This window comes from Schistocerca americana, chromosome 1 (genome assembly GCF_021461395.2).
Source record: "Schistocerca americana isolate TAMUIC-IGC-003095 chromosome 1, iqSchAmer2.1, whole genome shotgun sequence".
In the NCBI taxonomy this organism is placed as follows: domain Eukaryota; kingdom Metazoa; phylum Arthropoda; class Insecta; order Orthoptera; family Acrididae; genus Schistocerca; species Schistocerca americana.
The window spans coordinates 786,994,278-787,017,132 of NC_060119.1; the positions used below are offsets into that span (position 1 = coordinate 786,994,278).

Here is a 22,855-nt window from a genome sequence, read left to right on the forward strand (position 1 = left end):
TACCCCCGTGACCATTACCGCTGCAAGACTTGCCCTATGCACCCTCCTACCACCATCTATAATAGCCCTGTAACTGGCAAAATATATACTATCAAAGGGAGAGCCACCTGCGAAATAACACGTCATGTACCAGCTATTATGTAAACACTGTTCAGCCTTCTACATCAGCATGGCTGCAGCCAAATTACCAATTAGGATGAAAATGGGCATAGGGAGAGAGTATAAACTGGCAATTCGCAATATCCTGTTGCAGAGCATGTTCTACAACATGACATTCGTGACCTCGGCGCCTGTTTCCACACGCGCCATCGGGATTCTTCCCCCAGCCAACAGTTTCTCAGAACTCCGCAGGTGGGAACTAGCACTACAACATGTCCCACGATCTCACCACCCACCTGGCCTTAATTTGCGCTAATTTCTTCTGTCTCAGCTTTTCTACACTGTAACTACTCCCTTCTTAATTTCCGTTTCAATTTTCTAAATCTTTCATTGTCTTTACCATCTATTTTTCACCACTCTCTTCCACCTTTATTACATACAATGCACTTAGCTTCTCACTCTTATTAACCCATGCATGGTGTTTTAGTAGTAATCTCTGTGTTGCATATTACCCTGCCTTCCACCTTTAAGCTCTCAGGTTTCCAAATCTCACCTGATGCAGTCCCCAACAATCAGTCTTTCTTTCTCATGCCACACACAGATAAATAAGAGAGAGTGAGTTTTTGTGATATATTATTACAAAAATAATACTTTTGACACTTCATGCATCTACCAGTGTGTAACAAAATATTTAGACAATGAAGAAAAGAGCAGCAACTGATTGCTAAATCCATCCATTTATTACAGCAGATCTAGATATGAACTATTACACAGCCATATTCAGTGCATATAATAACAAGTGACATTAGTCCAAACCGACATGTAGCACACAATATTGGATGATGTAGAGCATACCGGAGACTAACGTAATTTCGCAATCAATTGCTGCTCTTTTCTCCATTGTCTATATTCAATGATCATTCCAATCTAGTTAAAATATTATACTTTGACATTTGTTTTATAATTTTTGTGTGTGTATCATCTGCTATTAACAAAAATTCGTAGGCACCGCTTGCATTATACCAAAATTTTCAATCATAGTTTTTGCATGAAAATTGTCCTGTTTTTATAATGTAGAACAGATACTGGAAAATTGTCTCTGAAACCAGTCATATATTTAAAAAGAAATTATACAGCAGCCTCATGGTTACAACATACAGGGTGAGTCACAAGATAATATTAATAACAGCAAGATGGTTGACACCAGAAGTGAACAGCAGAGAAATTCTATGGTCAGACTGGGATATTTATAGTAAGTGTAGGTTAGTTGCCACTGGTAATGGTGTATTCATTGCAGTAAAGAACTGAACAACATCAATCATGTATTCGAAAGGTGATTTAACTGGATCAAGCTAAGCATCAAAGACCAATCAAAAAATGATAATTGGACGCTTTTGTTGACCACCTAGGTCAAGAGCTGTAGTGGTAGTGTGCTTCAGAGAGAACCTGCAGAATATTGTTAAAATTTTCCTGGTAACGCTGTTGTAATGGGGATGTGACTTCAACTTGCCAGGTATATATTGGGTGAGTCATGCTATCAAAACTGGTTCCAGAGACAGGGACTCATGTGACATTATCCTGAATGCCTTGTATGAAACTGTTTCAGCAGATAGTTAGAACCAAATCATTAAGGTAACATCTTACACCACCTAGTAACAAACAGATCTGATCATATTGGATCAGTTAATGTAGAGTAAGGTATCAGTAATCATAAGGCTATGGTAGCAACTATGACTAAGGATTTCACAAGGAATGTTAAGAAAAGTAGGAAGACATTTTTGTTTACCAAGAGTGACAGGGTACAAATTGCAGAGTATCTGAGAAGTCAGAATCCAATACTCAATAACAAGGACGAATATGTGGAACACAAATTGAAAAATTCAAAAGCATCATTCAGTATGTCTTAGACAGGTATGTTCAGAGCAAGGTCTTAAGGGATGGCAAAGATCCACTGTGGTTTAATAGCCATGTTAGAAAACTGTTATGTAAACAAAGAGACAGCTTCATCAAAGATTCAACAGAAGTCAAAACCTAGCTGACAAATAAAAGCTCAACAGAGCGAAAATGAGTGTAAGGAGAGCTATCAGAGAGGTGTTCAATGACTCTGAAAGCGACATTTTGTCAGTCAATTTGAGTAAAAACACTAAGAGGTTTTAGTCTTATGTAAAACCAGTAAGCGGCTTGACTTCCTCTACTCACTCAATCAGTGACCATACTGGCACCAAAATGGAAGATAATAGAAAGAAGGCCAAAATACGGAAATCATTCTTCAGTCATTGATTCATTGTGGCAGATCAGAACAAGGCCTATCCTTTCAATCATAGTACAAATGTCGAAATAGCAGGTATTGAGATAACTGATTGCGGAATAGAAAAGCAAATACCATTGCACAGTAGTGGAAAGCCATCAGGATCATATGAGATACCTATAAGGTTCTACAAAGATGACATGAAAGAACTTACTCTCCCTTCCAGCAGCAATTTATCATAGATGCCTAGTGACTGGAAAAAAGCGCAGCTCATTGCCATTTTCAAAAAGGGCCATAGGACAAATGCACGTAATTATAGGCCTATATCACTGGGATTGTAGAATTATGGAAGATGTTTTATGCTTAAGCGTTATGACATTTTTTGGGAACAAAAATCTCCTATATAAAAATCAACATGGATTACATAAACAAGTTTGAGAAACTCAGCTCGCTCTGTTCATCCACAAATCAACAGATATAATGGTAATTTCTGGAATACCCCAAGGAAGTGTGACAGCACCATTACCATTTACAATGTATATAAATGATCTAACAGAAAGCATTGGAAGTTCTTTAAAACTCTTTGCAGATGATGTGATTTTCTATAAGAAAGTAGCAACACCAGAAGACTGTATCAATTTGCAGAATGATCTGCAGAGGATTAATGGTTGGTGCAGGTTTCGGCACTTGACCCTGAATGCAAATAAATGTAACATAATGTGCATACATAGGAAGAGAAATCCACTACTCTATAACTACACTATTGATGACAAACTGTTGGAAATAGTTTCAACTGTAAAATATCTAGGAGCAACCATCCAGCATAACAAGCATGAAGTAACTATTCATTGTCATGAGCAAGGCATCCAACAGTCAAACCCCACTTTCAAAAGAGTAGACACATTTAAATACTTGGAAGCATTTTTAGGGAGCAGACTAGAATGGAAATTGAGATCAAGGCAAGGATGGCAGCACAAATGGAGGATATTTTGGCTTACGGGATGTTCTGTGCAGTTTCAAGAAATTTTAAAACCATACCATACCAGAGTTTAATCCTCCCAGTATCTGTATATAGCTTTGGAACATTCACATGAAGGAAAACAGATGAACAAATCTGCTGGTCTTCGACAGAAAGATATTAAGGACAATGTCTGTCCCAAGGAGGGACACTAAGTCACAGGAATGGGGGGTATTAAAAAACCAGGAACTGGTAGAGCCATATTTACAAATTGATATAATCTGAGGAAAGAAGACCGGTGTGGTCTGGACACCTAATTAGAATGGAAGATAAAAGACTACCATGAGTAGGATTCTCAGGATCCGTGGTAGGCAGAAGGGGCCAAGGAATGCCATGAACAATATCAATAGGGATATGAAGGCGGTGGGCCAAAGAAAAGGGGGAAGAAGAAGAGGAAGAAGAACCATTCACAGCAACCTTATTGGAATGACCACACAAAACAGGTAGTATGAAAAGCAGATGCCAGATAGAGATTCATAGCAGAATCCTAAGAAAATGTTGCTAATCTACGAAGGAAGTGGCTTCTAAGGGATTTGTTCACCTGATTCTTGAGTATTGTTCATAACTGTGGGATCCTTACCAGGTAGGACTCATGGAAGAGGTGGTGTGGGGGAGGGGGGGGTGCAGGGGGGAGAGAGGGAGACAGGGAGGAGGGGGGAGAGAGGGAGACAGGGAGGAGGGAGGGAGACAGGGAGGAGGGAGGGAGACAGGGAGGAGGGGAGAGAGAGAGAGAGAGAGAGAGAGAGAGAGAGAGAGAGAGAGAGAGAGAGAGAATGCAACAACCAGAGGCACATTTCAACAAGGGATCATTTTGCAGATGCAAGGGCATTACGTCGATGCTCAACAATCTCCTGTGGCAGACATTACAAGGGAGGTGTTGTGCATCACGCAGACGTTTGATATCAAAATTTCAAGAGAAAACTTTCCAGGAAGAAACAGATAGTGTATTACTTCCACCCACATTCATCTCACGAAATGACAACAATGAGAAAATTTGAGAAATTAGAGCTAATACAACGGCTTACCAATAATCATTCATCCCTCATTCTGTTTGTGAGTGGAACAGGGTGTTTGGGTGGGGTGAGGGAGTGGGGTGGGAGAAGAATCAGATGGTAGTATCAAAAGTACCTTTCGTCGCACACTGTTAGGTGGCTTGCAGAGTATGATGTAGATGCTGTGAAACACAGTGAACAAAAACTATTTCTGTAAATACTTCAATTTTTAAAAATAAAGCCAGACAATTTATATATGGTTATTCACAGAGAAACTAAAAACATTATCAGAAACTGAAAAATGTTATACGAAAAAGTGACCAACTGATACCTGTGTGGGAACTGAATTGCAGCCAGTACATCAGCTTCAGAACCTGTTTCACAAACAGTCCACTTTCCCATAAGAAAAGGTACTCCTTCACAAATAAGGACACAACAGATAGTGGTTGATGTGCGTAATCCTGTGAAAAGAGCATCAATTTGAGAGAGAACATTTTGGACGAATGGAGGGATAACAAAATTACAAGATGAATTTAACACAGTTTATAATAACTGAGGTGACAAAAGTCATGGCATACCTCCAAATATCATGTAGGAGCTGCTTTTGCCCGGAATAGTGCACCAACTCAATGTGGCATAGATTCAACAAGTTGTCGGAAGTCTTCTGCAGAAATATTGAGCCATGACAACTCTATAGCTGACCATAATTGAGAAAGTATTGTCATTGCAGGATTTTGTGCACAAACTGACATTTCAATTATGTCGCGTAAACATTTGAGGGCACTCATGCTAGACGATATGGGTGGCCCAATTATATGCTCAGATTGTCCAGAGTGTTCTTCAAACCAATCACCAATAATTGTGGTGCAATGACATGGCGCACTGTCATCCATAAAAATTTCATCGTTGTTTGTTGCAAATGATCTCCAAGTAGCTGCACATAACTATTTCCAGTCAATAATCGGTTCATTTGGACCAGATGACCCAGTCCATTCCTCATAAATACAGCCCACACCACTACGGTGTCACCACCAGATTTCACGGTGCCTTGTTGACAACTTGGGTCTACGGCTTCGTGAGGTCTGCACCACATTCTGACCCTGCCATCAGCTCTTAGCAGCTGAAACTGGGACTCATCTGACCAGGCCATGGTTTTGCAGTCACCTCTGGTCCAACCGATATGGTCACAAGCCCAGGAGAGTCACTGCAGGTGATTTCATGCTGTTAGCAAAGGGACTCACCTCAGTCGTCTGCTGCCAAAGCCCATTAATGCCAAACTTCACCACACTGTGTAACGGATGCATTCGTCGTATGCCCACATTGCTTGCTGCCATTACTTCATGCAGTGCTGCTTGTCTATTAGCACTGACAACTCTACTTGTCTGCTAGCATTGACAACTCTACACGAACCCCACTGATCTCCGTTGCTAAGTGAAGGCCATAGGCCACTGTGATGTCTGTGGTGAGAGACAATGCCTGAAATGTGGTATTCTTGGGACACTCTTGACAGCACTGGACCTCAGTTCCCTAATAATTTCTGAAATTGAATGTCCCATGGGTCTAGTTGCAACTACCATTCTTTGTTCAAAGTCTTATTTCTTGTGGTGCAGCCATAATCATGTTGGAAACCTTTCCACATGAATCATCTAAGTAAAAATGACAGCTTGTCAATGCACTGCCCTTTTATACTTTATGTACGTGATACTACTGCCATCTGTATATGTGAATATGACTATCCCATGACTTTTGTCCCCTCCGTGGAAACATCAGCAACAACATCTACATTTTTATGAGAGTGTTATCTAACAATATGGCTAATACTGGTGCACTAAATCTAATCATCCATTCCAGTGCCCTTTCTGCAGCCAATGATGGGTCGGAACTAGGACAGTATATCTACAATTACACAGAGCATTAACCATATCCGCATGTAAGGCCATTATTATGATGGGGTTGGCACTCCCAAAGGAATTTTAAAGCTACTGCCAAATGTGATGTCAATTAAGACCAAACAGTGTGCTAACCATACCTCAGTTCATGTCAGTGCTTCACTTTGCTATCTGTAGTTTAGTTTTTAACAGATGTCAGATGCAGAAAATATGTCAGTTGGTTCTTAGTTCCGAAATATGCAAAATCTATGCCATTTGGCACTTTGATACGTGTGATTCAATCGTTTCTTACATTGTGACTTCTTTTTTAGAACCAAGATGATGTAAACAGTTATGAGAGCTGAAAGTGTCCTAATACATGATGAAAAGGAAGAATCACCCGAGTACTCCGTCTATCTATAATAAGGACCCGGATGCTACAAGGGTGGTTTGAAAAGTTCTGGGAATGGAATAGAAAAAAAGTACTTACATCACTGAAACTTTTTTTTATTTTTCAGTGTAGTCTCCTTGTAGATTAATGCACTTTGTCTAACGATGTTCCAGTGCCTTGACCCCATCTCGAAAATGATTTTCCTCCAGACCTGCAAAATAGTTGTCAAATCCACCTATCAATTACTCGTTTGAAATGAATCTTCGTCCACCAAGAAAAATTTTCAATTTTGGGAAGAGATGGAAGTCTTATGGAGCGATGTCAGGTACATAAGGTGGGTGTGGCAACAATTCATACCTTACTTCATGTAATTTTGCCACGGCGATGGCATGTGTTTTTAATCCAGCGTCAAAGAGTCATGGCACCCATCTTGCAGACAATTTTTACAATTCTAATTCTTCAGTTAAAATGTGATATACCCTTTCGGATGACATCTGGCAAGCATGTGCAATTTCACGCATTTCCATCAGTGAGCCTCCATGACAATTTTGTGCACTTTTGCAATGATTTCTGGAGTAGTGACCCATCTTGGCTGACCACTGCGCAGATCATCATCTAAGCTCTCCCGACCAAATTTAAATTCGTTTGTCCACTTGGCGACAGCTGAATATGAAGAAGCAGAGTCCCCCAGTGTATTCTGGAAATCAGCATGAATGTTCTTTGCTTTCATACCTTTCTTTACGAAGTACTTAATCACTGCTTGAATCTCTATTTTTTCCACCTCCGCAAATCACTAAGTGGGAACAACAACAGAGCCACATCACTGCCACAGCTTTCTTGACGTGGCGTATGATTGCAGGCAACAGTCCAATGAATATCATGTGAACAAACCGTTGCGCTAGTGCTAACCTCTTGTGCTGATTCCGAAAACTTTTCAGTCCACCCTCGTAAATATTATTTATATAGTCACTGAATAAAATGAAACCTTGGACATTGAAGCCAGATCTACAGATAAGTACTCTTTCTGATATAACATTCCTTATGAGAAAAGCTTTCATTAAAGGAAAAAAAATAGTGTTTACCACTAAAAGAGGATGCGAACGATACATATTTTTGCTGGTTCAATTCCCTTTAACATTGTTATAGTTCTCAGGGGTCACTGGCTAAGCAACGGATAGTCTGGGAGAAAGTAGAGGAGGTGCTGCAAGATGACGACACTGGATCTTCAGAGTGTCCTTAGTCTTCACTGGTGGTTCTTGTGAAGAAGAAGAACCTCACAAGTTGTTTGCATCAAATGCCAACAACTGAAAAAACTCATGAAAAAATGTGTGTCTATTGATCATACCTCAGACTGCTTGAGAGGAGCAAAATATTTCTCAAATATGGACATGCAAAAACGCTATTGGCTGATCAGAGAATGAGTGGCTTCCTAACTACTGATAGTCTCTGCGAGTTCAAATTTATGCTGGTTGTAGTATATAATACTCCACCCACATTCAAGCAGATGATAGACAACTTGCTTGACAACTAAAATGTACAGGATATATGGATAGATGATACTTCATTTTTCTTTTGGGGAAGGGGTGGTGGTGTTTGTCTGAAGGACATCTAGGCTGCCTGACAACTGTATTGAAGTGTGTCTCAAACCGAATCCAAAATGATGCCTCTTTGCCAACCAAGAAATAAAAATCTTGGGCCGCCTAGTGGATGGTGATGGTGTCCATCTGGGGGATATCAGTCACGTATTTTTCTGACTCATTGGCAGATTGGTGATGTGAGAAGTTTTCTCAAAATGTGATCATACTACCAGTGATTCATAAAGGATTTCTTTACAAAAACATGCCCCTTGCAAGAACTACTGCAGAGCAACACTAAATCTTCCCGGAACAAGGCACAATTAAAAACTTTTCGTGTCCTGAAGGAAGTGCTAACATCATCTCATCCTAGCGTTGTGTGAAGAGAATGCGTAGACCGAACTTCACACCAGTGCTAGCGGCTCTGAAAAAGATGTAGTTCTAGTATAAATTCAGGAAGGTATTGAAATGAAATGGTGAGAGCTTATCCTACCAGAGTACTCTCCAAGAACACGATGAACTACTCTACAACCAAGAAAGAGTGTCTTGTAGTAGTTTGGGTAATCAAAATGTTCTGGTCGTACTTCTTTCACAAACCATTCTCCATTGTGATTGATCACCATGCTCTATACTTGTTGAAAGGCCTGTTTGATATCTCAGGTCGACTGGTGACTTCAGGAATGCATTGTCACTGTGGTGTGTAAAAACGGAATTTAAAACATGGACACTAACTGCCTTTCAAAGCTTCCTGTGTCGTAACAAAGCAGCATGGATGAAATCTCATCACCTGGGATTCATGAAGTTATAAACAGGCGCCTGTCAAGCCATTAGACATTAGATGGGCCACTGTAAGGACTACTAGAGATGGGAGCGTCTGCCCCAAACTTCCTCCAGCGCATCTGGTACCAACTCCAACTGCAGCAACAACATTCCACCTAGTTGGAATCAACCTCTTAGGGAGATTCCCAAAGTTGACAAACAGGTATCGATGGACAACAATCTGCACTGACTACCTCACCCATCATGCTGTCACTAAAACTCTGCCAACTGTTGAAGCTCCAGAAACTGTAAAAGACGTCATTCTGATGTGATGCTCCGTGATTGTGGAAAGTTTTCTAGTAGAGACTAGTATCAGTGGTAATTTCACGTTGCAATATCACCCACAGATGAATGGTCTCTCTGAATGATTTAATAAGACAGTGTCAGATACGCTTTCACATAGCAACATCACTCACAGATGAATGGTCTCTCTGAATGATTTAATAAGACAATGGCAGATTTGCTCTTAATGTATGCTCAACAGGGAGTTTGGGACACAGTTATGCCTGTCACAGCATTCACATGCTACAAAGCGAAGCAAGATACTACCTGGTCATGAGGTCAAAGTGACGACGTTCCCATTTCAAAGAGATGATACTCAGGATGACTACATGAAACACCTCCTCATCACCAGGATGGAAGATGAAAAGCAGATGGCTTGGACGCTGGATCCCAAGAGTAGTTAACGTCAAGCACTGACTAGTCCAGAAGACTTGGTATGGATTTTTACACCTGTGCAGGAAGTGGGACTATCGAAAAAGTGATCAAAATGCTACTTTGGGCCGTCTGTATCCTTTGCTGCTTGTCGGATGTCACATATGAAGTTGAAGATTATGTCCCTCAAGATAAAAGTGCAGGGATGGCCATGTATTCTGTACGAAGCCTTATTACAGTCCTAGGTGCAGACTGATGATTGGAGAATTCTCATTCAAGGAAACTAAAGTCCCGCCTGGTCATCACAAAGCTGCAATGGGTTAACTTCGACACTCGTCACAGTTAAGAGGATGTCATAACATGACCAGAGTGCGAGGATCCACCAGCAGTGCCTTACATAGGGCCACAGGCAAGATCTAGATCCAGGGTGTTGCAGTCAGCTCTAATAAGAACTTCTGAAGCAGCAAGTCACTGTATCTCCAGGGGAGGGGGCAATGCGACAAGTGGTGCTACATTCAGTGTGGCGTAGTGGTTTGCGTCACTGGCTGGTCTGCCACAAGTCACCAGTTCAGACTCAACCACCAGCAATCATTTGTTACTAGTGACCCAGTGACACTTTGTACGGGTAGTTTTAAGTAAGTATCTACAGCTAGACAATTTGTGTATCATAGAGTATAATGTTTATGGCCCACTCTGTAGCGTTATGAATAAATTTCAGAGAAAAATGATAAATGAGTGAAAGTCATTACTTTCACATAAATCACGCGACGCAAACAGTGTACATCAGGAAAACTCTCTGAAGGCATGAATGTTGTGTGTTCCGTATTGAAGTGGAATTTGGATTGGCGTCTAATGATGGGAGCACATTATGATGTACGTAATAACCAAGGTAAATATTGTACGTAAATTGTATGTATGTGTGGTGTGTGTGTGTGTGTGTGTGTGTGTGTGTGTGTGTGTGTGTGTGTGTGTGAGAGAGAGAGAGAGAGAGAGAGAGAGAGAGAGAGAGAGAGAGAGAGAGAGAGATATTCAGTATGTATTGGAGGCAGGCCAAGGTGGCACAAATAAAAGAAAAAATAAGGAAAAACACACATGATGTACATGTTTAGCTCATGTTACAGCACACATCTTGTGACACTTAGCACACACAATGCTGAATTATTGAGACTCATTGCTGCAGTCCTTTGTTGTGGACTCTTTATGGCAGACTTCTTCAAAGTGCCACACGAAGAATTATGTCAGTTTCTATGTTTTATTCACGCAAGCAGGGAGCTGAAATTTGAGTCACCTGCTGTGCTGCTGAAAGAACACACTGTGTGTAAACGAAGCAAAACTGCAGAAGTAGTTTTTCGGAAAACATTGTACTTGTTGAGGAAAAAAACACAACTTATTTTGAACTCGCAAGTTTTTTCACTATGCAGTTGTTGCCAAACGACAGCAGAAAAACTATTGGTTAAAAATACTTGATTATTTCATATTGTAGATGTAGCACCACAGCCTGATGATGAGGTGCTACAATACTTCAAAGCAGAGTAACTCACTGCCCACTGATCAATGAATTTGCAGTGAATTAAAAGTGCATACTGTGATTGCTAATCTGAGGGATGCAGAAATTAGCAGTCTGAAACTGTTGTCATATTTTGAAATGTGTATCTCCAAATCACTGAGAGATGAATGCTCGTTTAAAATGTGCAGTGGGAAAAAAAACCCTGACACAGCCATGATTCTACCCCACAACCTTTCAGCACCCAGCTAGATGCTCTACCGTTAGACCAGCAGACTGTATGTGAGTCAAACTCGCTTGCTGCATTCTCAAGAAACTACTGTTCTCTTGGGGAGTTATGGCAATTGGTGGCATTGGTGTCACTTCTGCAACTTCACTTTAATTTGTCATAAGTCAGACAGTTTGCAAGAAATATTTATAAATTATATACAAAAACCTTCCTTGTATATCAATCTATCTATTAGCGAAAACCCAATCAAAAACCCTACAGCAGTTTCTCAAAGTTCTTATGTTTTTAATGTTTGTATAAACAGCAGCACCCTCTGTTCAAAAGTTCAATTCTGGTCTGTTCTGCCTGTTCATTGTACATTTGTACTCATAACAAACATGCTTTTAGTAGTAAGTGATGTACTTCACTGACAAGCCAGCTTTCAGATTTGTATTTGATTCTGGTTATGTTGTGACAATATTGCAGGTTGGGTAAAAGAAAATTTTCAAGATCATATGGCTTATCTGGTCCAAAAAATTAGAAAAGGTGGAAATTTACCAACACGAGGATATAAAAACTGCTCTGACACACTGGTTTAAAAGTCTTCTTGCTTTCATAGGAAAAATTAACTGTTATGCCTAGTACACTGCCTGACAAAAATGGGCTCCTAGAAGGGGAGGAGGAAATGAAATGAAACTTCACTGGTTGAGAGGGCATGTGCTGTATATCAGTGGTTACAAAACACAGTCAAATTTATAAGGAACTTGGCAGTATGAGCCCACTTATCAGTACAATGTTGCAACTCCTCTGGTCTGAATGCATGCACTGACTCATTTGGAAAGGGTTTCATAAAGCTGTTGTATCCTCTCACAGGGCAAGCTCTCCCACAACTGTTGCAACTGGTTCTTGATATCCTGTGACAGAGTTGAGGTGAGAGGTGGTCCCATGGAGGCAGATCTGAATAGTTTGCAGGCCATTGACATACATCAACATCACCCAGACAATACATACACACATATGACATGTGTGGATGAGCATTGTGCCATTGCTGCACGAGAGGTAACACATATGAACGCAGGACACCTGTGATGTACCACTGTGCCACCAAGCATTTCTTCAATTGCTACCAGCCCTGATCTGAAGGTATACATAATGGCTTCTCATACAATGACAGCAGGAGTAACACCGCTGTGCCTCTATAACACATTGGAAGAATGGGTTCTCTCCCAGGTCACTGACATACACACCAATAATGAATATCCAGGCTAGTACAGCTCTGCGATTCATTGCTGAACATAATTTGATGCCTTTCATTAGCAATCCACGCTTCCCAGTCATGGCACTATCCCAACGGCAGCATTTTGCCTGGCTTTAGTGACACCCTATGCACAGGACAGTTATATCCTAGTCCAGCTGTGCTGATTAATAGTAAGGGAAGAGAAAGAATGTTGCAGGGGGTACATTACTACTTCTTGGATGGCAAACACAGATATTAGCGGTTTACAGCATGCTTTGTGCAAAAAGTGGTGATCCTCTCTTGTCGTGGTCAGAGGTGATTGGCCAGAACTGTGATGAGTACAGCTGCCATCATGTACCTATGCAATCCGGTGCAGTGCCACTGACACATCTACATTCTTCAAAAATCTGGATGATGTACAATAGGACCAACAGACCAAATGGAGACCAACAATGAGACTCCTTTCAAACTCAGCCAGGTGCTGATACTGCTGTTTAACATAAGTATGGGTCATCTCCATGTCCTTCACAGTAACTCAACATCTGGCACTGTTGACACTCCTTATACAGGTCACCAGGTCTGCTAACAACACTACACACAAACACTAATGCACGATGTTGGCAGTTCTACCTATCAAAGAGGATTGCAACTCTCAACATTTACATAGCTGCAGATGGTGTGTTAGTGTAAGAAGTTTCATTCAAATCCAACCATGTTTTCTCAGTGCTTCAATTCGTTTTCTTTCTGGTAATGAATGGGGCAAAGACATCCTCTCCCCTATCACACATACACTAAATCTACATTCCAACAGGGTGTTACATTTAATTGGTGCAAGAAATGTAAGGAAGCTTTGTCTGTCTCAAGTCTTTTAAAACAAACCCTGTAGGAGGCAAACTAGTTGCATAAAAAAACAACACAACAGGAAAAAAAAATTTCACAGATCAAGAATGGTCCCTCAGTTGTGTATGTAGTAAGTAAGTATATCTCATTGACTCAAATTTTCAACTTATTTCATACTATTAATTGCCCTATTTGGTCAGAATTGTTGTTCTTTTTCTTTGCCTTTATCCCAGATCTACATGAGGTCTGCATAGTTATTGTCAGATTTGGCATTGTTTACATTAGGCAGTGGCCAGATGCCTTTCCTGTCACCACCCCTTTATCCTCCGGGACAGAAGTGTATCCAAACTGCCTGTGTTTAGTGTTATCCATGTAAAAGTGCATGAACACTTTCTAAATGTTTGGGAATTATGCAGCAGAGACAGCACATGGGTGCTCTCACCAATCTTTCACCCTTTGGGATGGAAGTTGTGTACTCCAACTGTCTGCATTTACTGTTATCCACATAAAAGTGCGTAAATATTTTCTAAATGTTTAGGAATCATGTAATTGAGACAGAACATCGGTACCAGCCCAGTATTCACCTAGTTGGATGTGAGAAGCCATCTAAACATCAGATCCAAGTTGGCTAACATACTGGTCCAAATTGTCAATCTGCAAAGCAGATTCTATCACTGGTCAGCCAGCCAGCCTGAATTCGAGAAGTAGCATGCTAACACGTGTGGCTGTACAGGCAGGTTCTATCCAGTTAGCATTCTACAACGCAATAGCACAATGGCTACAAAAATTGGGCACTGTTTTTTATGTGGGTTGGAACTTAAAAAGTGGCAACTATTTATTCACAACCGATACAAAAGAGTTGAATGTTTGCACCTGTTACTTTCCTTCAAAGTAGTCACCAGTGTTGTGTAGAACCCATTGCCAGCAATGTGGAAGGCGTAATATACCGTTAGCACAGCCTGTTCTGTGGATGGTGCGAATTTTACAAAAATCAGTGATTCAGTGACTGTAGCATGAAGGAAATTTTGCAGTGATCATGAATTACTTAAAGTAAATGATTCTCCAAGTGTTCCCCTTATCTGCAAATGGATCAAAATATTTGACTAGACCAGTTCAACACTGGCCAAATCGAAAGCCGGGCAACCATGGCCAATAAGAATGGGCAAATCTGTGGAGAGGGTAAATTAGTCTGTTCATGATGATCCTAACCTCTCAATTCGTAAGCGTGCAAATTCTTTAAATGTTCACGGATCATCACTGTACCAAATTCTCCAATAAGCCTTAAACTGTACCCTTGCAAAATCCAATTGTTGCAAGAGTTAAAGCCAGGATTCCACACATATGCTGTAATTTGTTAATGATGTGACTCAGTGCCCTTCATTTAACAACATCTTGTTTTCTGAAGAGGCTCATTTTCACCTGAACGGTCATGTCAATAAGCAAAATTGTCACTACTGGAATGCAACGAACCCTAAATAGAAGCTGAGAAACCCCTTCATTCACCAAAGTTACTTTATGGGCTGCCATGTTGGCTTGAGGAATAATTGGCCTCAACTTTTACAAGGACAAGAGCGGTGTGCAACTATAGTGAATTTGGAACATTATATGATGATTATGATAAATTACTTTTTTGTGCCTCAATTGCAAAACGTTCCTGGTTATAACAAAAGAACATGGTTTCAGCAAGACGGAGCCACAGCACACATGTCCAAAGTGTCTGTACCACAAGTTCGTGAAACTTTCCCTATCAAATTGATCTCCGGGTGGAGTGGCATAAATTGGCCCCAACTTCTCTGGAGCAACTGAAAGCAAATATCCGTAGCGAAGTGGCTCTTATCCTAGCATCTATAAGCCGAGGCGTCATGGAAAATTTTGTTCATTATTTAAATGTGTGGTGGACAGTATTTAAATGACATTATTTTTAAGAACTAAATTCCCAAACTGCATATTTCAATAATAAATGAAGATTTTGTCAATAGACTTCAACCTCTACTTTATTTTGACATATCAAATATAAACTTTCTTTTGAGACACTGTACAAACCACCAAGCGCTGATTTCAGAGTCATGTCACATTTACTGCTATCTTTCAAGACCAATATACACAGTGATTGGCAACTTTAACTGCCACAGCAGTACACAGGGACATACTACACTAATGGGCTAAGTCTTACACATGATCTGAAGCAACCTGCACCATTTAACTGTGATATACATATATGTGGCTATAATCCAGAACTGATATTTAACAGTGGTCACATGTTTCAGCAGTGCATCAGAGCAGTCTGCCATCCTATTCCAGACATACCATATAGACCAATCATGTGTCAAATATATACAGCAGTTAGACCACAGAGAGTTCCATTCTACAGTAGACTTGTTGGAAGCTACAGTTTCCAGCCTCAATATCTGAATCATATGATGCATTCATCGATATACAGAGATGCTCTAGACTGTCGATGCCTCAAGGCTGTTGGACCTTATATATCCCTGTTCGTACTTCTGACTTGCTGTTCAGTTAACAGAATACAGGATTCTACTTGAAAAAGTTCCATTTTGTAATACAATAGTGGATGCTGTGAAAAAAACTTGCCATGTCACTGACAGTGCAGAAAAGGGATACTTGGATAAAACCACAGAAGAACTGGAGTGAACTAGGAGAAGCAAAAATGTATGGAGTTTAATAAGACAACTCCATAACAATCCAACCAGGTCTAAAAAAATTACATCATCACTGCAGACCAAAATTAAACATTATGTTAAAGTACCTGAAATGTGAGGGTCAGGGGGAATGGGATAGTCTTACCAACCAATTTCAGACTTCAGAACTCTATAAGATTAACAAGTAAAGTAAAGATAGAAAGGCGGTCAGCTTAGATGGTAATCAAATGGAAGAAATGAAGAACTATAGCCCATCAGTAAGAGAATGAGTCAACAATTCTTCAACAGTTCGATGGGAAGCTACCAAATAATGAAGATACAGCAAAAGAGTAGAGAGAGAAATCATTTAAATCAGGCAATCTGCCACAAGAAGACTATGCCAGGTAGACTTTTAAGCAAACTCTACAAACTGGCAGACCACATTATTCTGAATAGAATTCTACCTATATTTGACCCTCTATTTATACATACGAAGCAGAGTATTGGGCCAGAAAAATCCATACAGAACAGCTCTTGAACCTTACTCAGTTCACAGAGGATGCATCTGAAAACATATCACTTTATTGGTGTGGCTTTCATGAATCTTAAAGTAGCATATTCCTCTGACAACTATCCATTACTACATTTCAAACTGTACAACCTACTCGAAAACCTACATCTCAGTGAATTCATAAGCACTCTTCTGCAAAATTGTAGAATTTTATTGACTTCTATGCCCAAGAAAAGTCTACCTCACAGAAGTATACTAGCTCCATTTCTCTGAACCATCTATGCCACAACCAGCTGCTGACTTCTAATGTAGATGGCTAAACAAAGCAAAAGCTATGACACTGTGGATACAAATCTGACAACTGTTCCAGAACTCTACTCTTCTACGATAAAGTTTATGTTTTACAACCTGCGTCCTGGGGTCGTGTTGTGAACAGGTCTAGTGTAGAGTTAGACTGAGTGGTCCAGTGCATCCCTGGAGGCGACAAAGATTCAGCAGTGTCTGTAAGAACATTTATCATGCAGAGTGTACAAAGGTGTAAGTGTCTTTCGAGCTGTCGTGGGGGAGCAAGTACATGTCCCGTGAAGGAATGCCGACACATTATCAGTGTGACATTAAGTCACCACCTTAGGTCAGTGCTACAGCTGTATGTTGTGCTGGTGCCAGTGGTGGGGTCAGGAAGGTGCTGCCTACCCAGACATTCTGCGGTGACCCAGTACGGCTCCCAACTCTGTTCTCTCGAAGATAGCCTGTCGCGTGCTCAGGAGCAGACTGCTGAATACTGAAGTCACTGACGACAGTGTCACTAAAGCAGAGTTATTAAACACGATTTTCCGAAACTCCTTCACCGAAGGAGACGAAGTAAATATTCCTGAATTCCGATGAAGAACAACTGCCAAGATGAGAAACATAGAAACAGATATCCTCTGTGTCACAAAGCAGCTTAAATCACTTAATAAAGGCAGGGCTCCTGGTCTAGATTGAATACCAGTCAGGTTCCTCTCAGAGTATGCTGATAAAATAGCTCCATATTTAGGAATTATATACAACCGCTCACTCACAGAAAGATCAGTACCTAAAGACTGGAAAATTGCTCAAGTCACACCTATACCCAAAAAGAGAAGTACGAGTAATGGACTGAATTACAGACCCATATCACTAACATCGACTTGCAGTAGGGTTTTGGAACATATACTGCATTCGAACATTATGAAGTACCTCGAAGAAAATGATTTCTTGACACGTAGTCAGCACGGATTCAGAAAACTTCGCTCTTGTGATACACAACTAGCTCTTTATACTCATGAAGTAATGAGTGCTATCGACAGGGGATGTCAAATTGATTCCATATTTTTAGATTTCCAGAAGGCTTTCGACACCATTCCTCACAAGCGTCTTCTAACCAAACTGCATACCTATGGAATATCGCCTCAGTTGTGCGACTGGATTCAGGATTTCCTGCCAGAAAGGTCACAGTTCATAGTAATAGACAGAAAGTCATCGAGTAAAACAGAAATAATATTTGGCGTTCCCCAAGGAAGTGGTCTAGGCCCTCTATTGTTCCTGATCTATATTAATGGCATAGGAGACAATCTCAGTAGCCATATTAGATTGTTTGCAAATGATGCTGTCATTTACCATTTTGTAAAGTCATCAGATGACCAAAACAAATTGCAAAATGATTTATGTAAGATATCTGTATGGTGCAAAAAGTGGCAATCGACCCTGAATAAAGAGAAGAGTGAAGTTATTCACATGAGTACTAAAAGAAATCTGCTAAATTTCAATTACGCGATAAGTCACACAAAGCTGAAGGCTGAAAATTCAACTAAATATGTAGGGATTACAATTACAAATACTCTAAATTGGAACAATCACATAGATAATGTTGTGGGTAGAGCAAACCACAGACTGCGATTCAGTGGCAGAACACTTAGACGGTGCAACAGGTCTACTAAAGAGACTGCTTACACCACACTTGTCCACCCTATTCTGGAGTATAACTGTGCGGTGTGGAATCCGCATCAGACGGGACTGATGGACGACATCAAAAAAGTACAAAGAAGGGCAACTCATTTTGTATTATTGCGAAGTAGGGGAGATAGTGTCACAGACATGATACGTGACTTGGAGTGGTACTCATTAAAACAAAGGTGTTTTTCATTGTGACGGGATCTTCTTGTGAAATTTCAATCACCAGTTTTCTCCTCCGATTGCGAAAACATTCTGTTTTGCATCCACCTACATAAGGAGGAATGATGACGATAAAATAAGAGAAATCAGGGCTTGCATAGAAAAGTTTAAGTGCTCATTTTTCTTGCACGCCGTTAGAGAGTGTAACATAGAGAGACAAGTTGAAGGTGGTTCATTGAACCCTCTGCCAGGCGCTTTATTGTGAATAGCAGAGTAATCACATAGATGTAGATGTGAAGATGCGTCGCTATGTGGTATAGATTCCTACAAACTGATGCATTGTTCCTTGTAGGTATATGGTGCTGGGTAACCAGTGTTGCTGCTAAAGAAGCCTTCATGTTAAATAAAGCTATAAACCGTAGTAGCAAAGCCTTCACTGCTTTGCGAGTGACCCACTTTTTCTTGTAATGCTGCTGCATCAACAGTTTGCTTGTGGCTCTGGTCCTCACAAGACCTTTCGATATCTTCCTCATTTAATACCACTAAAGAGGCAATCATTAAGCTCTTCAATAGATTAACCATGACCATGTTGAAGTTATCCAGGCTTACAAGAATAATAAATACCTCATTAATATTACTTATGTGCACAGCACTACTATGTATGAAGCAATGCATTCTATTTAATCTGTCATTTTTTTAGTTGTTTGACCACATATAATGCTTCCTATCAACAGAAACCCAAACTGCCCCGTAGCTGCCAGTATTTTATCGTGAGAACCAATCTTTGGCATAAGTGTCTGCAGCTTAGTCAGAAACACCTCCAAGGGGCGTGCACCTTGGGACATTGCCCTACTTGCTCCCAATGAAAACACAGAGTCCCACTGCATACTGTGAAAGATCGATTTTGGGATGTGTTTACTCAGAAATCTAGTCCAAGAATTGCTAATATCTTTCACCTATGTATAGTAACTTCTGGAAGTCCTCAATTTCAATACTGATAGTGTAAAACATCATACCCAACGACTCTACATTACTATTACCCACTTGAGGCAACTTATAACATGGGGGATGCAGTCCCTCCCGCCTTTGAGGAATATGGGGGACCCAGTCACCTTCTGCTTTCAAGGTCCAGACTGATGACTTACATGTGCACACCTATGTCCACCAAAGAATTGTTCTTTGCCTTTTACACAGCATGACAAGCAGCATTCCACTGGTGCATCTTTTTGTGCAATGTTACTTCCTATTGAAAATGCCTTCCAATGGGCGAAGCACTCCCCGTTCCATTTAGCAGCTGCTTCCATTGCCATTACTTTCCCTTCCTATACTTTCCAAAACCCTTTTTTTGGTGTCCAGTTTAGCCACGCTTATAGTAGTCATATCGCTAACACTGCTTCTGAACATGACCTTTCCATCTGCATCTATAATATTTTACTTCTGCAGAAAAACCACAGCCATCTGTACCTGTCCCAGTCACAATGTCGACCTGCTCTAACTGTGTTGCACCCAGGATTTTCCATCCTTACCCTATGTGACATCTTTGCAGAGATACCATGTTCAAAAACAACCAAAGCCCAATTCTCAGCTTCCTGCAGCAAGAATCTATCAGCTGCTGCATTTTCTGTCAGCTGGTACGTCTGAAGTCTCTTACGGTTTAACAAATGACACCTTAAGGGTGCTACCAATGTCTCTGTAAATTGACACCACATAGAACAAATACACTCCAAATATCTTCAACAAAGAAAAAGTTCACTCATCACAATACATTGCACTGGTACTGTTATGACAGCACTGTACTTGTCGCTTCACTCACAGCGATGCCTTGAAGTGACAGCCAATTCTCACAATGACGTTGTGGCCCATGTGCTTGGGTCATGTTGTGGCCAGGAGGTCGAGTGTGGAGGGAGGGTGAGTGGTCCAGCGCACACTCAGAGGTGTCAGTGATACAGCAGTCTTTGTCACAACATTTATTTATTCTTTAGAGTGTACACAGGTGTAAGTATCTTCAGAGCTGCAGTCGGCAGCTGAGCACAAGCACACATGCCATGAAGTAGTTCTGACACCTCTTCATGAGAAGTGACATCACTGGCAAAGACCAGTGCCAGCTGCATGCTGTGCTGGCAGCAATAGTGGGAGGAGGAAGGTGCTGATCACCCAGAACTTCAGCAGTGATCTAGTACGATTCCCACCTCAGAGCTCTCAAAGACAGCCTGGAGACTGTCATCTGAGGTCCTGGCTATCAATTGTTGTTAAGATTAGGCCGCAGTCAACCGTCACGGATTGACCCAGGCTGCAGCAGCTGCTCGCAGGTCAGCCAGGAAGCTCCAAGAAAGCACCTCTCCCAACCAGTGCGAAGATTGCAGCTTGCAGATAATCTGCGATGACCAGCATGGGAGGAGGGCTGGCCGCACAACAGCCTTGCCATCCATAATGACTCAGTAAGCATGGCGCACCATGGCTGTGGTATTCATCACACTGTATTCCTCTCGATGTTGAAGTCGGTAAGTAAGCAGCATGCATCCGCTCACTGGTTATAGTGCCACAGACAGAATGTGTTCCTGAGCTCTGAAAACCTCTCTATTTAAAGGACTGAGTCCAAGTCTATGTTGTGGTGGTTCCAAGTGTATGAATGCATTTGTCCTCATTCATCAGACCTATCAGCACCCCTTGCCTTGCTGTGGTAATTCAAGAAAAATTCTGGGTCACTGAACTCGGTTCTTTTCTGTCTATGGGTGATTTTGTAGAGGTGCTCAGACAGTGAAATTACCTAGTGTTACCTCAAAGTACCTTTTTAAGTAGTACAGCAGCACTTGCATTTCTGTCTGCCTGTTTTGTGGTCTGCTGCACTGGCATTATGCTTTGTTGACTTACTGAGTAGTATATCAGCTCAGCGCTAACCTACTCTGTTCCAAACTCGAGCAGTAGAAAATTAACAACATTTTAAGACTGGACAGCAACATTATTTCGCTGTGCCATCATTCATTCCATCTATGAAACAGAAGCTCACAATGACCTACATACAGTAAGATCAAATAATGTAAGTGAAAAGATAAAAAATTCTACTCACCAAGCAGTGGCAAAAGAACACACATATAAAAGGTATTACAAATGCAAGCTATAGGAGCCAGTGTGGCTGCCCCATCATGCTGCAACCAGATGCACAGCTGTATGTCCAAGGGAACACCTTCCAGCAGGCCGGGTAGAGTTTCTTGCAAAAAGGGAAGGTAATTTGCCCCGGTAAGTAAATGTTGTTGCTGTTGTGGTCTTCAGTCCTGAGACTGGTTTGATGCAGCTCTCCATGCTACTCTATCCTGTGCAAGCTTCTTCATCTCCCAGTAATTACTGCAACCTACATCCATCTGAATCTGCTTAGTGTATTCATCTCTAGGTCTCCCTCTCAATTTTTACCCTCACGCTGCCCTCCAACACTAAATTTGTGATCCCTTGATGCCTCAGACCATGTCCTACCAACCGGTCCCTTCTTCTTGTCAAGTTGTGCCACAAACTCCTCTTCTCCCCAATTCTATTCAATACCTCCTCATTAGTTATGTGCTCTACCCATCTAATCTTCAGCATTCTTCTGTAGCACCACATTCCGAAAGCTTCTACTCTCTTCTTGTCCAAACTATTTATCGTCCATGTTTCACTTCCATACATGGCTACACTCCATACAAATACTTTCAGAAATGACTTCCTGACACTTGAACCTATACTCGATGTTAACAAATTTCTCTTCTTCAGAAACGCTTTCCTTGCCATTGCCAGTCTACATTTTATATCCTCTCTACTTCGACCATCATCAGTTATTTTGCTCCCCAAATAGCAAAACTCCTTCACTACTTTAAGTATCTCATTTCCAAATCTAATACACTCAGTATCACCCGACTTAATTCGACTACATTCCATTATCCTCATTTTGCTTTTATTGATGTTCATCTTATAGCCTCCTTCCAAGACACTGTCCATTTCATTCAACTACTCTTCCAAGTCCTTTGCTGTCTCTGAGAGAATTACAATGTCATTGGCGAACCTCAAAGTTTTTATTTCTTCTCCATGGATTTTAATACCTACTCCGAATTTCTCTTTTGTTTCCTTTACTGCTTGCTCAACATACAGATCG

General features: G+C 40.9%; 1 protein-coding gene across 3 annotated transcripts in view; it reads right to left on the reverse strand.

Moving 5' to 3' along the window:
* Positions 1-22,855, reverse strand: part of LOC124612406 (centromere protein I-like) — a 367,802-nt gene that overhangs the window by 145,886 nt on the left and 199,061 nt on the right. For all 3 annotated transcript variants that reach the window (XM_047140617.1, XM_047140609.1, XM_047140600.1), the window contains exon 11: positions 4,689-4,818. In XM_047140617.1, the coding sequence (XP_046996573.1) occupies positions 4,689-4,818 (130 nt within the window). The remainder of the gene's footprint in view (positions 1-4,688; positions 4,819-22,855) is intronic.